Source organism: Zalophus californianus, chromosome 16 (assembly GCF_009762305.2).
Source record: "Zalophus californianus isolate mZalCal1 chromosome 16, mZalCal1.pri.v2, whole genome shotgun sequence".
Lineage (NCBI taxonomy): Eukaryota > Metazoa > Chordata > Mammalia > Carnivora > Otariidae > Zalophus > Zalophus californianus.
The window spans coordinates 48,260,027-48,273,863 of NC_045610.1; the positions used below are offsets into that span (position 1 = coordinate 48,260,027).

At 41.0% G+C, this 13,837-nt stretch overlaps 1 protein-coding gene across 5 annotated transcripts; it reads right to left on the bottom strand.

Annotated features, from left to right (window-relative positions):
* Window positions 1–2,578: 2,578 nt before the first annotated feature.
* On the bottom strand, window positions 2,579–11,667 carry KPNA2 (karyopherin subunit alpha 2). 5 transcript variants are annotated; one of them, XM_035724836.1, is made up of 12 exons: window positions 11,529–11,624; window positions 11,067–11,128; window positions 10,110–10,207; window positions 9,823–9,960; window positions 7,873–7,961; window positions 6,805–7,073; window positions 6,448–6,542; window positions 6,081–6,344; window positions 5,647–5,880; window positions 5,208–5,390; window positions 3,535–3,684; window positions 2,579–2,925 (listed from the first exon to the last, which is right to left on the bottom strand). In XM_035724836.1, exons 3-12 carry the CDS (start codon window positions 10,182–10,184, stop codon window positions 2,833–2,835), a joined length of 1,590 nt encoding a protein of 529 aa, XP_035580729.1. In that variant the 5' UTR covers window positions 10,185–10,207; window positions 11,067–11,128; window positions 11,529–11,624; the 3' UTR covers window positions 2,579–2,832. The 5 variants fall into 5 exon arrangements, with proteins under 5 accessions (XP_035580729.1, XP_035580732.1, XP_035580728.1 ...); XM_035724839.1 differs by having other exon boundaries at window positions 10,110–10,137; window positions 11,529–11,616; XM_035724835.1 differs by lacking the exon at window positions 11,067–11,128 and having other exon boundaries at window positions 11,529–11,667.
* Window positions 11,668–13,837: the final 2,170 nt, after the last annotated feature.

The window sequence follows — 13,837 nt, forward strand, 5'->3', positions numbered from 1 at the left end:
ACATACCACTTTGGTGAACACCATTTTGGTTTTAATTGACCTGGTTCTTGGAAGCCCAAAAAAAAGCAATTCGAGGCCAAATGCTGAAGCAAAATCCCCCTTAACACCAAAGAGCTGCTATAACGAAATTATCCAGTTTTTATCTTTTCAGTGATGATGCAGCCACAGAAAGATTCGGGGTGAAGGAATAATCCAACCTAAAGAAACGGAATGTCCTACTTTATTCCAAAAACAGTAGCTTAATAGGATTTAAAGCTGATACAATTAGTAAGGTAAAGAATCAACACTTGGTGCAGTGTTTTAACACTGATGTTCAACCTCTAACCATAGCTTAACTCTAAGGATTTTTGCCACAAGCACAAGTGCTAGATTTTCCTTTGATATTTGCCTCATAAAAATTTTAAGTGTTACCTTCCCACCCCTACTTACCTACTACTACAAACTAATACAAAACTGAAAGTTATGGGCAAAGGGAATTTATTAAAGTTTTAAAAGGGATTTAAAACTGATAGGAGCTACAAAATGTGCATTAATAAAAGCTATCTAGACATTAACACTTTGGAACGAGGAAAAGGTTGGTGGCTGTATAGGAAACCAGCATGCTAAAAATGTTATCTAAGACATGAAAATGTATTTCTGGCCATCAACTGTCTCCTGTCCATTACTTCACTACTGGCTCATGCTTTCCCTCTGAAAGTGACAGACCTGATGCTTCTTAGCAGCATGTATTCGACTGGTCCCTCAGCCCACTAAGCCCACCTCTCCTACAACAAAAACCTCTGGTCTCCAGGTTTACTTCCATGTTCTTTCTTCTCACATTCACGATGTCGGGGTCCGGCATCTAGGAGACTTACCTTGGAGCAAGGGTAGGAAAAAAGGGCAGTGCAGCAAGTAGGTGGGACAGGAAGGGCAGCCTGTGCAGTTCTGTGACTTCTGCCTCCCCTTTATGGAGGAGGTCCTTTGTATACAACAAGCCGAGAAAATGACCAGGGCTCCCAATAGGACACCCTGAGCTCGGGAGGACCAGGTGTAACATGGCTCAGTGTTCCAAATTAAAAATTTGGCTGCAGGAGGTGTTTTAAATAAGCATTAGCCAAAGTATTCTCTATTTCTGCACCTAAACAAGCATTAAATATATATATCTCATAGTGGCCACTTTAAAAGCCTGTTATCTACAAAAGGCAAGATGTACTTAGGTGCAGACTGATGAGCTGAGGGGGTAAGAATATCCTTATGTTTATTCCCATGGAGACAAAGTAAACGGAAATCTGTTGCATTATACTACTACTGACTTGCAAAACTAGCTTATTTTACGGAATGCAGTAGCCCTCTGTGGTCCCAACTCATTTTTTTTTTTTTTTTGACAGAGACACAGCGAGAGAGGGAACACAAGGTGGGGGAGTGGGAGAGGGAGAAGCAGGCTTCCCGCCGAGCAGAGAGCCCGACGCAGGGCCGGAACCACGACGCGAACCAAAGGCAGACGCTTAACGACTGAGCCACCCAGGCGCCCCCCAACTCACTTTTAGTCTTCAACCCAAATGCCCACCTCCACCACCTCAGCTCTAGAACTTCTATGGGAAAACAAGCTGGGAAAACAAGCAGGCAAAGCTGTCCGACTTCAGCAGTGGAGGCTTGGCTCATTACTTTCCCACTCATCAACAGAGAAATGGATAGTAGTGCTTTTAAGGTGCGTTTCATTTGTCCTAAGACTTGTGGGGAACTTTGGTTAACCCTCGCTCTCTCTCTCTCCCCCAAATCCATTTCCTATACTGCTAATAGCATAACTATTCCTTAGATTAGTGGCTTTATACCTGGACTGTACAGAAAATGCATACAGGGATGAAATTTTAAAAAGATACTTGGATCCCACCCCTTACCAATTAAACAGAACTTTTGGGTAAATCAATACACCTTTGAAACGTTCAGCCTTGAAGTTTGGGAGGAATGAATTCTAACTGTAGCTCGAGGAGACTTGTGATTAAACTTTATATATAGGGCGCCTGGGTGGCTCAGTTGGTTAAGCGACTGCTTTCGGCTCAGGTCATGATCCTGGAGTCCCGGGACTGAGTCCCACATCGGGCTTCCTGCTCAGCAGGGAGTCTGCTTCTCCCTCTGACCCTCTTCCCTCTCGTGCTCTCATTCTCTCTCTCTCAAATAAATAAAAGCTTTAAAAAAATAAACTTTATATATATACATATGTATGTATTTATCCTGTCTCCCTGGCCAGTGAGATTTAAGGAGACTGTGGCTAAGGGCTTCTGGGAAATTTTGTTCATTATTCTATGCAAACTTCTGAAAAATTCTATTCTGACTGGTGTGTAGTGGATATGACATCTGGAAGTACCAACAGCCACGATTTACAAAGAATGGAAGCAGCCTAGAGCTAAGCCAGAACTCAGAAGTGAGCAGGACAAAAAGTTATCACCCTTGCATCCTTGATGACCTCACAAACCTGACATCAAACCATGTCTGCAACCAGAACCACACCTCTGGTTACTCACATTGGTTTGGGTCTGGTACCCTTCATCTGCAATCTTAAGAACTCCAAATTAGAAAGCAATACATAGGAACAGTGAAGTAAAGAAAAGAGTGGAATTTAATCTTTATTTACAGGACACTGCAAGAGAGGAGATTCTACATAGAAATAAGAAACCCACTGAGGAAGAGCTTCATACAGGTTGTACAGTTTGGAACTGGTCAAGTAGAGTTTTGTTGTAAAAAGTGCTACAATAACAAAACACATTTAAAAAGAGTTCTTAGTAGAGAAACAGTAAGACAAACTTCTACCAAACAGAGTACACAACAAACAACTTTCTGCCTCAGCTGTACAATCTAAAAGTTAAAAGTCCCGGGAGTGCCATCCTGAACTTGGAACGTATAGCCTTCAGAGGTAGTTTCTGGCACAACATTCTGATCTTCCTCTTCCTGGAAGTATTAAAAAACAAAACCAAACAATATAATTCCACAAACAGAGCACATTTCCAGGCAGCAGTGTGTCTAGACGTCTGTATTTATTCTTAAGGTCTTCATCTGCATATTACACCTTTAATGCTGAACCGTATTTCAATATTACAAATAGGGGAGGGAGAGCTGCTGAAACTTGCTAATTCTGGAGCGCCTGGGAGAGGAAGATTCTGAAAGGGTGAAGGATGCTACCACAAGAGAGATTTACTTTCCCACCTGTCACTTTTCAGTAGGAAATGGGAAGGAAGATGGCCTATTAGTAGGGTTGGCCCACTTCTCCATCAACTCCTACACAAACTTACTCTCAAGATATTCTTAATTCCCTAAGACTATTCATTCGAAAGTACACTGGTGATTTTTTTTAATTTTAAAAATTTCTGGTTAAAGATTATATGATCATCAAGCCAAACATCTGAGGAGCAAATACATACATCACGTCCTACTCACACTGATATTTTGCCATATTTAACAAGGGCACAGGGCTCATTTAAAAAGTATAAGGAAAAAAAAGCTTAGGGGCTTGACGTTGTGTATTTTCCAAATTCTTGTTAACATTACCGTGTTACTCACCTCTACAGAGAAATACTTCTCAATCAAGTTTAATGAAGCTTTGTACACAGACTCATTTTCATGGTTTTGTAGAGCTTCAATTTTGTCCAAACCTCCACATTCTTCAATCATTATACTAAGTTTCTCAGTTTCACCTAGTTTCTCAGCAGCCTAAAAAAAAAATTCCAAGTTTACTGGAATTTACTGAATGTTCTATTTTAATGAAAATAATGTTTATGTTTGGGTACTGATGTACATCAGACAACCACTCGAAAAGTTCCTTCAACAACCCTATGAGATGGTTTTATCTCCAGTTTACATTTTTTTAAAGATTTTATTTATTTGAGAGAAAGCACAAGTGGGGTGAAGGAGAGAGGTAGAAGCAGACTCCCCACTGAGCAGGGAGCCCGATGTGGGGCTCCATCCCAGCACTCTGGGATCATGAGTCCCGGGATCACAACCAGAGCTGAAGGCAGACGCTTAACTGACTGAGCCACCCAGGCTCAGTTTACATTTTCTAAAAATTCAAGGTGATCAGATTTCTATTTGCTCTTAGCAGCTACTTCTGTAGCACTCAGCCAGATCTTACAGTAGTTCTCAATTATTTCTGTGCATCAAAATCACCTGGGCAACTTTAATGACACCATATCCAGGTTCAATTGGTCTATGATGAGAACAGAAAATTACTGTTTTATAAAAGCACCTGAGGGGCGCCTGGGTGGCTCAGTCAGTTAAGCATCTGACTCTTGGTTTCAGCTCAAGTCATGATTCTCAGGAGTCGTGGGACTGAGCCCCACACTGGGCTCTGCACTTGGTCTGCTGAGATTCTCTCTCCCTTTCCCACCCTCCCTGCCCCCCTTAACACATGGCTCTGTCTCATAAATGAATGAGTAAATTAATAAATAAAATCTTTTTAAAAAAGCACCTCAGATAACACCAAAGTGTAATCAAGGTAGAGAACCATCGTATAAGGGCAAAGATGGCCTAAAGTGTATAAAAACCAATTTCCCTGATTGGATTATTTGCTGATATCAAGAATTTACTAGGTATAAAAATGAAACTGTGGTTATCCTTTTTTACAGTCCTCAAATTTTAGAATACATAAATATTCACAGATGAAATAACTTATATACTTCAAAATAATTAAATTTAGAGGGTTTAGGTAAGGGGAGAGTAGGAAAATAGGCCAAATGTTGACAAATTATTTATGCTGGGTGATGGATACACCGAGCATCATTATCCTAGACTCGACTGTTCTAGGTAAAATTTCCCTATCAGAAGTTTATAAAGTCATTAGGTAGGACCTACCTACCTTCAACTACTGTGACAAGGTGTCACATGCTAGCATGCTCGGGTTAATTAGGAAGGGAACCAGAAGAAAAATACAATTAGGTAACTTTAAGTCATCAAAATTTAATTGTACCAAAATTCCGTATGACATTGGAGAATTAAAGATTTTTGACAAAATAGATAGGATTGAATCCTGTCCACATATGGACTTGATTTCAATTCAGGTCACCCACTTGTCATCTCCTTTAATCTCTTATAATCCCTTGTCACGTCTTACCGAGAGTGTGCCCCACATAAACAGCCTAATTCTGTGGCCCTACTGAGTAACCTTAGCTGTCCTACCCTGAGTCTAAATATCATCAATTACCATCAAGCCCAAATTCAAATACTACCTTATGACTTACCTGAAAGATGTTTGAAATGGCATCCAGAATAACCAGAATAATTTTGGTGTCTTTTGCAGTTAAGAGGTTCATCAATGGTTCTATTATGCCACAATGAACGAGGTATACAATCTGTTCAACGGTCCCACCACTTGTATAGTTGGTCACAGCCCAGACAGCTTCCTTTTGTGTCTTAAAGTCTGCCTAATAAACATAAGAAAACAAGCTTACTTCAGAACGATTGTTAAAAATAAGATCCCAAAAGTACCGTTACAGAAAAACAAGGACTAAACTACTAACTGATTCCATCCAACTGTAAGTGAAAGAGCTTACTGGCCACTATTTAGAGAAGGACTTAGAACCCAACACTGGTACATGAAGAATCTTATCAAGCACAGCTCTACCAAATGTCCATCCATAAATACTAACATCCATTGGTTAAGTACTAAGACTTCATTACCTTAGAGAGAACACCAACGAGGAATGGGACTAATCCATGATTCACAACTTGCTGTATCTGGTCCTGGCGACCAGCTGTAATGTTTGACATTGTCCACGTAGCTTCCTTCTGAATATTAGTTTTGGGGTTCGTTAGGAGGCTGGGAAAAACAGCAAGTGCTCCTGCATCTATTACAACCTGAGTCTGTTCATCCGTCCCAGTAACGATATTTCCTATGGCTCTTAGTGCAGGAGTCTGAAAAGGAAAAAAAAAAATGTTGGTGCCAACGGTTAGCTTTTATTTTTTCCAACACTGCTCAAAAACTCTACACCCTAAATAAAGGTTTTGACAAGTCAGAGGCTCCTCATGGCCTAAAATAGGCAATGTGTCAACATCAGTATCAATTGACCATGCTTCTTATGGTTTATATTCTCAACGAAAAGTTAACAACTTACCACAATGGGCAATTCAGTAGCTCCTAGAAGCTTCACAAGCTGGGGCACAACTCCTGTTTTCACAACCATTTCAATCCGTTCATTTGGACCATCAGTAAGGTAGGAAATGGCCCAGCAGGTATCTGCCAATACTTCTGGATCATCATGATGCAGGAGACGAACTAAGGTAGGAAGAATCTGCTCAACAGCATCTAATGGGGGTGCAGGATTCTTGTTGCGACAAAGGTTTGAAAGTGTCCAAGTAAGGTTACGTAAGTAACCACACTGAGGGAAAAGAAAAATGCAATGAGAGGTCCCTCTATATTTTGAGGGGGTGGCAAAAATTAGAATCAAGAACTGAGTAACCTGACTTATGTTAGCAACTTACTGCTAAAGATGACATATCAGGAACTGCAAGGAGAGCCAATAGTGGGTCAACTGCACCATACTTGATAACCAAGTCTCGAAAAACTGAACCATCACCTAAAAAAAAAAGTCAAGGTTAATCATAATCTACTTGTCTAGCACCATCAATGTCCAGTGACTGAGTGTACCAGTGTCCTAACACAAAGACAATACTCTCGGAAATTCCCTAACTTACTTAGATGCCCCTAATACCCCTTTATAAGCACTAAAAGCAAGCAAGTTTAAATCTTAACACACAGGTGACTCTTACTTATGACAAGGCACTTCTCCCAACCTCAGTATGATTAGAGATAGTCAAAAGGATTTTAAATCCAAGTACCTGCAATGTTTCCTAGAGCCCATACAGCTTGTTCACTGATGTGGGCATGGGAAGATGCCAACAGAGAAATGAATGCTGGGATAGCACCTCCATCTACCACAGCCTTGGTCTGTTCTGACGTCCCAGAAGCAATGTTAGTGAGAGCCCAAGCAGATTCAAACTGAATGGGACTACAATCAGTTCTGCCCAAGAAGGACACAAATTTTGGAATCAAACCAGCCCGGATTATGTTGTCTATGGGGGGCTGTTTTTCCCTAGAAAGCAGTTTCCTAAGGATAAGCAGAAAGAGAAACAAAAGTTGAAGATGATTATCAAGAGAAGTTAACTTTAAAAATCAATTTAAAATGCAATTCAACTTGAGATAACCTTTTAAAGTAATGCACTAAATGTTGAAATTTCCTGGAATTTAAGAGGAGATGAACAGACTGGTTGCACGGTGCTGCCACACGTGGCGTCTTTAGTTACCTTTTCCCCAAAATTGAAATATTACCAATAACGTAAAATAACCACCTCTCTGCATTCCCACAAACTACTTTAGATCTTGTCACTTTACAACTTTGACAATCTGACAGTTATACTACCGTTGTTAATTTGTTTCCCTAACTACTAGTGAGGTTAAGCATCTTTTCCTTCATCATTTGTCACTTGGATTTGTTTTTCAGCACACTGTCAAACTACAGAAATTATTAATTCTTTGTTATGGATGTCACAAATATTTGTATTTGATAGAAGGTAAGAGTAAATGCGCCATTCTAAATGAATGTGCAAATCCCACTTACTGAATAATTCCTCTTTCTCTGCCACCAATTTGAAATGCCACCAAAGTACAAAAAACTTTGTAACTTACTTAAAAAGCACACCAAAAGGTTATCACTGGGGTGGGCAGGACTTTAGGCAGCTGTGATTTATACAAAATCACAGTTTCACCTAAGGGAAGATTCTAATAAATAGGCCTATGGCAAACTTAACTTTTATTTTACCCATGCTATCTGTCTGTCTCTTTCCCACCAAAAAACTCCAAGAGGGCTGATATCTTAGGTTACCCATGCTTTGGCAGAAAAGACTTACCTAGCAGCTTGAGTAGCCTGGAGCTGGCTTTCCAAATTGTTGCTATTTATGCCTTTGACAATGTCATCAACAGACCAATTTACAGTGCCCTGCAAGGACAGTGGTATTAATTTCACAAATTATCATTTTTAACATTAAATACAAACAATAAAATCCCTACTTGCCACTGTGAAGACATTTTTAGGTTTACAATCAGTTACTAAAAGTTTAGCCTTACATTTAATTTTGGCTATTAATTAAATATTCATTCTTTCACATGCAGAACAGTGCTCAAACTTGGTGTATGACTCACTGGAATCTCCAGTTATGGAGTATCATCCCAGTATTTTGTCACTAAAAGAAGAGACTATGAACAATTTAATAAATGAAATTAGAGCAGTTTGAAGGTTGTTCCTACATTAGTCTCAATCACTTGCATTCAGATATGCTGTTAGGGAGAAAGGGATGGAGTTATGTAGGCAACGTGCTGGGGATTTTCGTATCTAAGCTTATAATCTCTGCATTTCCACAGTACAGTGCTACAAAAATGTTTCATGTTGTAATCACAGTAGAAGGGTTTGAGAATCAGTGCTATAGTTAACTCAAAAAGATAGCATCCCTTTTTCTGTAGCTTACAACTTAACAAGGAAAATGTGAAAAACAGATAACCATAAAACAAATGGTGAATATTCATGTTATGTTAGCATTTACTCTCCATCTTAGTGCACAGCTGGGATGCTATGGGAACCCTGAAAAGGGAACATTTTTCCTGCTAGGTTGACCAAGGAGTGCTATAAGAATATAGGATTTGACTATAGTACTCTAGAAATAGCACACAGGTACTATTTGGTGGGGAAAAAAAAAATTGAGGCACTAAAGATTCCCAGTATCTTTGAAAGATAAAAAATAAATTGAAAATCTAAGATTGATCTAATTTACACACACACAAAATTTTTTTCTAAGAATACGGATTTTAAAACTACCAAAGTTTTTAAGCAGAGAAAGAAGAGGTCTAAAGCAGTATTTTAAGACTATGTTTAGGTAAGTATTATGTGGCATAGAATGAAGGGAAAGATAAATTAGAAGACCACTGAAAATATTTCAGGAGGAAAAAGATCTGAACAAAGCTGGTGAAAAGTACAAAAAACAGGAACACCCAAAAAAAAGGCAGAAAGTGATTGGTTCTAGACACACTAACTTTCAGTTAACATTGGACTGGCCAGTCAAGGTACTGAACTGGTGGGTGGAAATGCAGAAACCTGAAGGGAGTTCAGAGCTAAAGGAGACCTTGGAATCAGCTTCAGTAGATTAGGGAGAGTAGGTAGAAAAGGAGACAACCCAACAGAATTCCTGACTGGGAGCAGAAAAAAAGATCTTCACAGAGTTGACAGTTAAAACCGTTAGGCTAAGTGATCCTGGAGTCCCGAGATCGAGTCCCGCATCGGGCTCCCTGCTCAGCGAAGAGCCTGCTTCTCCCTCTAACCTTCCCCCCCTCATGTACTCACTCACTCTCTCTCATTCTCACTCTCTCAAAATAAATAAATAAATCTTTAAGGGCGCCTGAGTGGCTCAGTTGGTTAAGCGACTGCCTTCGGCTCAGGTCATGATCCTGGAGTCCCGGGATCGAGTCCCGCATCGGGCTCCCTGCTCAGCCGGGAGTCTGCTTCTCCCTCGGACCCTCCCCCCTCTCATGCTCTCTCTCTATCTCATTCTCTCTCTCAAATAAATAAATAAAATCTTAAAAAAAAAACCATTAGGCTAAGAATGTTATTTAAATTTCTTTCTTTTTTTAAGTAGGCTCCATACCCAGTGTGGAGCCCAATGCGAGGCTCATGTCACAAGCCTGAGACCAAGACCTGATGCTTAAGCCACTGAGCCACCCAGAAACCCCTTACTATTTAAATTTCTAAGAAAATCACCATATTGATTTTGTGGGTTTGCCGTAATTCATAATCTAAAATATATATTTACCTGGTTGTTGCGGTTTTCCTGTAGTGGAGAGGTAGCATCATCAGGAAACGAGCTTACGTTTCTCCTTTTCAGCATCTGGTCATCCTTCTTAGCTTTCCTTAGCTCCACATTAACTTCTATTCGGCGCCGCCTCATTTCCTTGGAAAAAGATAAACCACTTCACCTACTGTTATCAGTTTTTGTTGCGAAGTGAGGACATTTATTTCAAATTTCCTCAAAGTTCTGATCCCTTCCCAAATACCTTTCCATTTACAAAATACCACAGGAAAGCAACAGAAGGTACTCACTGTACTGTCTTTCCCCTTGTTCTTGAATCTGTTAAGGCGAGCAGCTGGTGAATTAGCATTCTCATTGGTGGACATGGTTATGAGACAAAGGGAGAAAGCTGTTAAGATGGAGAGAAAAAAATTCCCCTTTTATTATTTTGCTTTGTCAATAAGAAGAGCGTTATAGAATTATCAAATACTGCATCCACACTTGTATATTAGAGGAGCAACTTCCTTTTTCCACACTATGAAATAGTGAACTGGCCAAACAGTATTAGTCCCCTCCCCTCTGAAGGGCTGAGACTTCCTGGAGCAGTGCTGTCCATCAGAAATAGAAAGCAAGTTGTATAAATTTAAATATCCTAGCAACCACATTTTTCAAAGCAGCAAAAAGAAATGAGTGAAATTAATTTTAATCTCTTTTATTTAACCCAACACATCCAATATGTTCTCATTGCAACGTTATAATATTTCGAGCTTTTGAGATATTTTACACTTTTTTCACCCTAATTCTCCAAAATCCTCTGTGTACTTTAGGCTTACAGCAGATCCCAACCGGACTAGCCACATCAGCCTGGTGACTACCATAATGGACAATGCAACTGGACTATTTCAATTAAATAGTTAACTGAAGGCAAAATAGGGGAACTAGCTCACAGTTAAAACCTATGTCCTACGGGCAATAAATCCATATCCTGGAGGCTCTCTCTATTGTCTTTAAATGGCCAAAATAGGTACATTCTCCACACTTGAAAACTTAATAAATATCTGGCTCATCATCACATTATGGAGTCTTCGATAACATTCCGTGTCAACACTGAAAACTCGAGACACAGTTCTGCATCCTCAGCATCTCGCAAACATTTTCATTTCCAGAAATTTCGAGTGAATGCACTTAATTAGGCTGATATCAACTGTGCTTCATTCAGACTTGAAGACCGATAGCCGAAAGGGGACAAAAGTACAAATCCTCCTTACAATTTGTTATCTTTCGTTCGGTGATGTTCTTTTCCGACGCTGTGTCACAGCCAGCCCTGGGCCTACGTGTTAAGAGACAGTTCTTCCAACTGCCACCCCCATCTCCAGGCCCTTCCCCTGCCCCCCACCCGGGAAGATGCAGCGGGGAACCGGCGGAGGAGGGGCGAGAGGCGCTGGGCCACCTCCCGGGACTCTCGCCCTCGGGCCTCATTGATTTTCCCCGCCGCGACGCGCCAGAGGTCTAGCCGCGGTTCGCAGAGCCGCGGCGCCCTAAAACCCAAGCACTCGCACCGCGAAACAGCCGCCTTGTCAACGAACGACGCCCCCGGGGCCTCGTCAACGAAGGAGGCCAGAGCCAGGTCGGGCGTGTACTCCCGGCCTCCCCTCCCGCCACCCGCAAGCGGAGGGCGGCCTGCACATCTGCCGTTATCACTCGGGCCGGGCTCCGGCCTGAGTTCGTACCTACACAGCCGGCTCAGGCTTCCACAGGAGGCGGTCCGGGGCGCGCAAGCCGCAGGACAGCTGCCCTCAAAACGTCCACCACGGATCACCCCAAAGACGGTGTGGCTCGTGCAGCCGGCCGGCGCGATTTAAATTTCCCGGTGTCCCCGCATTCCGATTGGCTGGTTCGAGCCTACGCTGCGCTCCCATTGGCGGATTTAAAAAACACGTTAAATTGGGGGGGGTCATAGGGCGAAGAAGAGACGATAGCATCGCGAGATATGGGAGCGGCCGGGCAATCCCAGAGCGCTTTGCAGTTGGGTGAAGAAAGACTCCAGATCCCGGCATGCAGCGGGCCAGTTCTCAGCCCCACCTTGGCCCGAACCCCAGCGCTTCTGCAGAGGGTTTATGCCAGGGAGATCGCTCGCAGGTCGTTTGCCTGGGCATCTGCTTTAACCAAAGCACCACAGCTGATTTCCAAAATAATTCTCTTTAAAAATCTTGATATAGAGGAGGAGGGCTAAAAAAAAATCTTAATATAGAAATATATTGCTTTGAGTTTTTTCCTTGATAGGACACAGTAGGAACTTAGCAGGGGTTTCTGGCTATTATTGAAGGAAGAGATAAGGCAGGTTTGTGTTGCATTTTTTAGTTGTTTTATTTTTTCAACCTTTGTCATAAAAGACTGCATAGAAGTCACAAATCTGGTAACAAAAGTTTTCTTATGCCTGTTTCTCCAGACACTCTTATTTTTAAATACTTCCAAATACAGAAGAACTGCAAATCTTTACCCAGATTTGCCAAATGTTAACATTTGTGTGTGCATGTGTGTAAAAGTAACATGTAAAAGCCATACATACACACATATATACATATATATATAAACTTTCAAACCAATTGAGAGTAAGTTTCAGAAATTCTGTCCCTTAACCACTAAATACTTCAGTGTGTATCTTCTGATGACATTCTCTTATATGACCACACCGCAATCATCAAATTCAGGACAAATGAACTTTTTTGTTTTGTTTAAGGATGTTTTTAAGGTTTTATTTATACTTGAGAGAGCACAGAGGGAGAGGGAGAAGCAGACCCCAGCTGAAGCGGGGAGCCCAATGCAGAGCTCAATCCCAGGACCCTGGGATCATGACCTGAAGGCAGACGCTTAACCGATTGAGCCATCCAGGTGCCCCTTTAAGGATTTTTTTTTTAAGGTTTTTTGTGTTTGTTTGTTTTTTTAAGTAATCTACACCCATTGTGGGGCTCAAACTCATGAACCGAGATAAAGAGTTGCATGCTCTATTGATCGAGCCAGCCAGGGACCCCAAGACAACTGAATTTTGATGATATTATTTATTATATAGTCTGTATTCAAGTTTTGCCAATTGCTCCAATATGTTTCTATGCTGTATCGTACACTTTTCTGAATAAAATGTTTGCATTTTCTTGCATCACAAATGGTTATCAGAGCATCAGATTTAAAGATGTTTGTTTTCTCTCTGCAATTTTTCTGTATTCTAAAAAGGGTATTTTTAGAAACATTGTATTAGTTTATTACTATAAATAAATTCAAACATTGAACTTTGTTCATTATTGTAGACATTTTTGTCAGCCCCACTCACTGTGTAGCAGCAAAGGGGTTCATTGGCAGCTGATTCTACTCCCACCTCCTCAGTCAGTATAATCCAATCCCCCTAAGTGCAAAAATGTGGAAAGAATTCACCCCTAAACCAGTCATTGCAAGGGATTCTCTTGGCTACTGTGAATGGTTCAGGGAGGCATATGACCTAAATTCATTCAGCTGGGAAGCCTATGCCTTTTGTTTAATGACTGGAGATAGGAAAGCAGGCTGTGTTCTTCTGGACTGGGGGATGTGAGTCCTAGAAATTTGAATAGGACAATTGTAGAGAAACGATGAAAGCTCTGATCAAAAGCCTGCCCTACCTCTGAAAGTTGCAATTACATAACTTTGCAATTATGTCACCCAATACACTTCCTTTGTTGCTTAAGCTAGTTATATTGGGTTTTCTTCTGCTTGAAAATATGGAGTACCATGTGCCCCAGAAGTGTTCTAAGTGTTTTACATATATTAATACATCTAATCTTCACAACTCTGTGTTGTAGTATTATTAATCTACCTGCACCATTTCACAGAAGAGAAGACTGAATTAGGAGTGGTTAAAGGAGCTTGTCCAGGTTCACACAGCCAGTAAATGGCAGACAGGATTCAGACCCAGGCTGCCATGCTCTTCTGTACTCTCACCTGAAAACAACCTGAAACAGAAATATGATGTCCAAAGTGAAAGTTGCCTTTGAAAGATACAATGTCATCC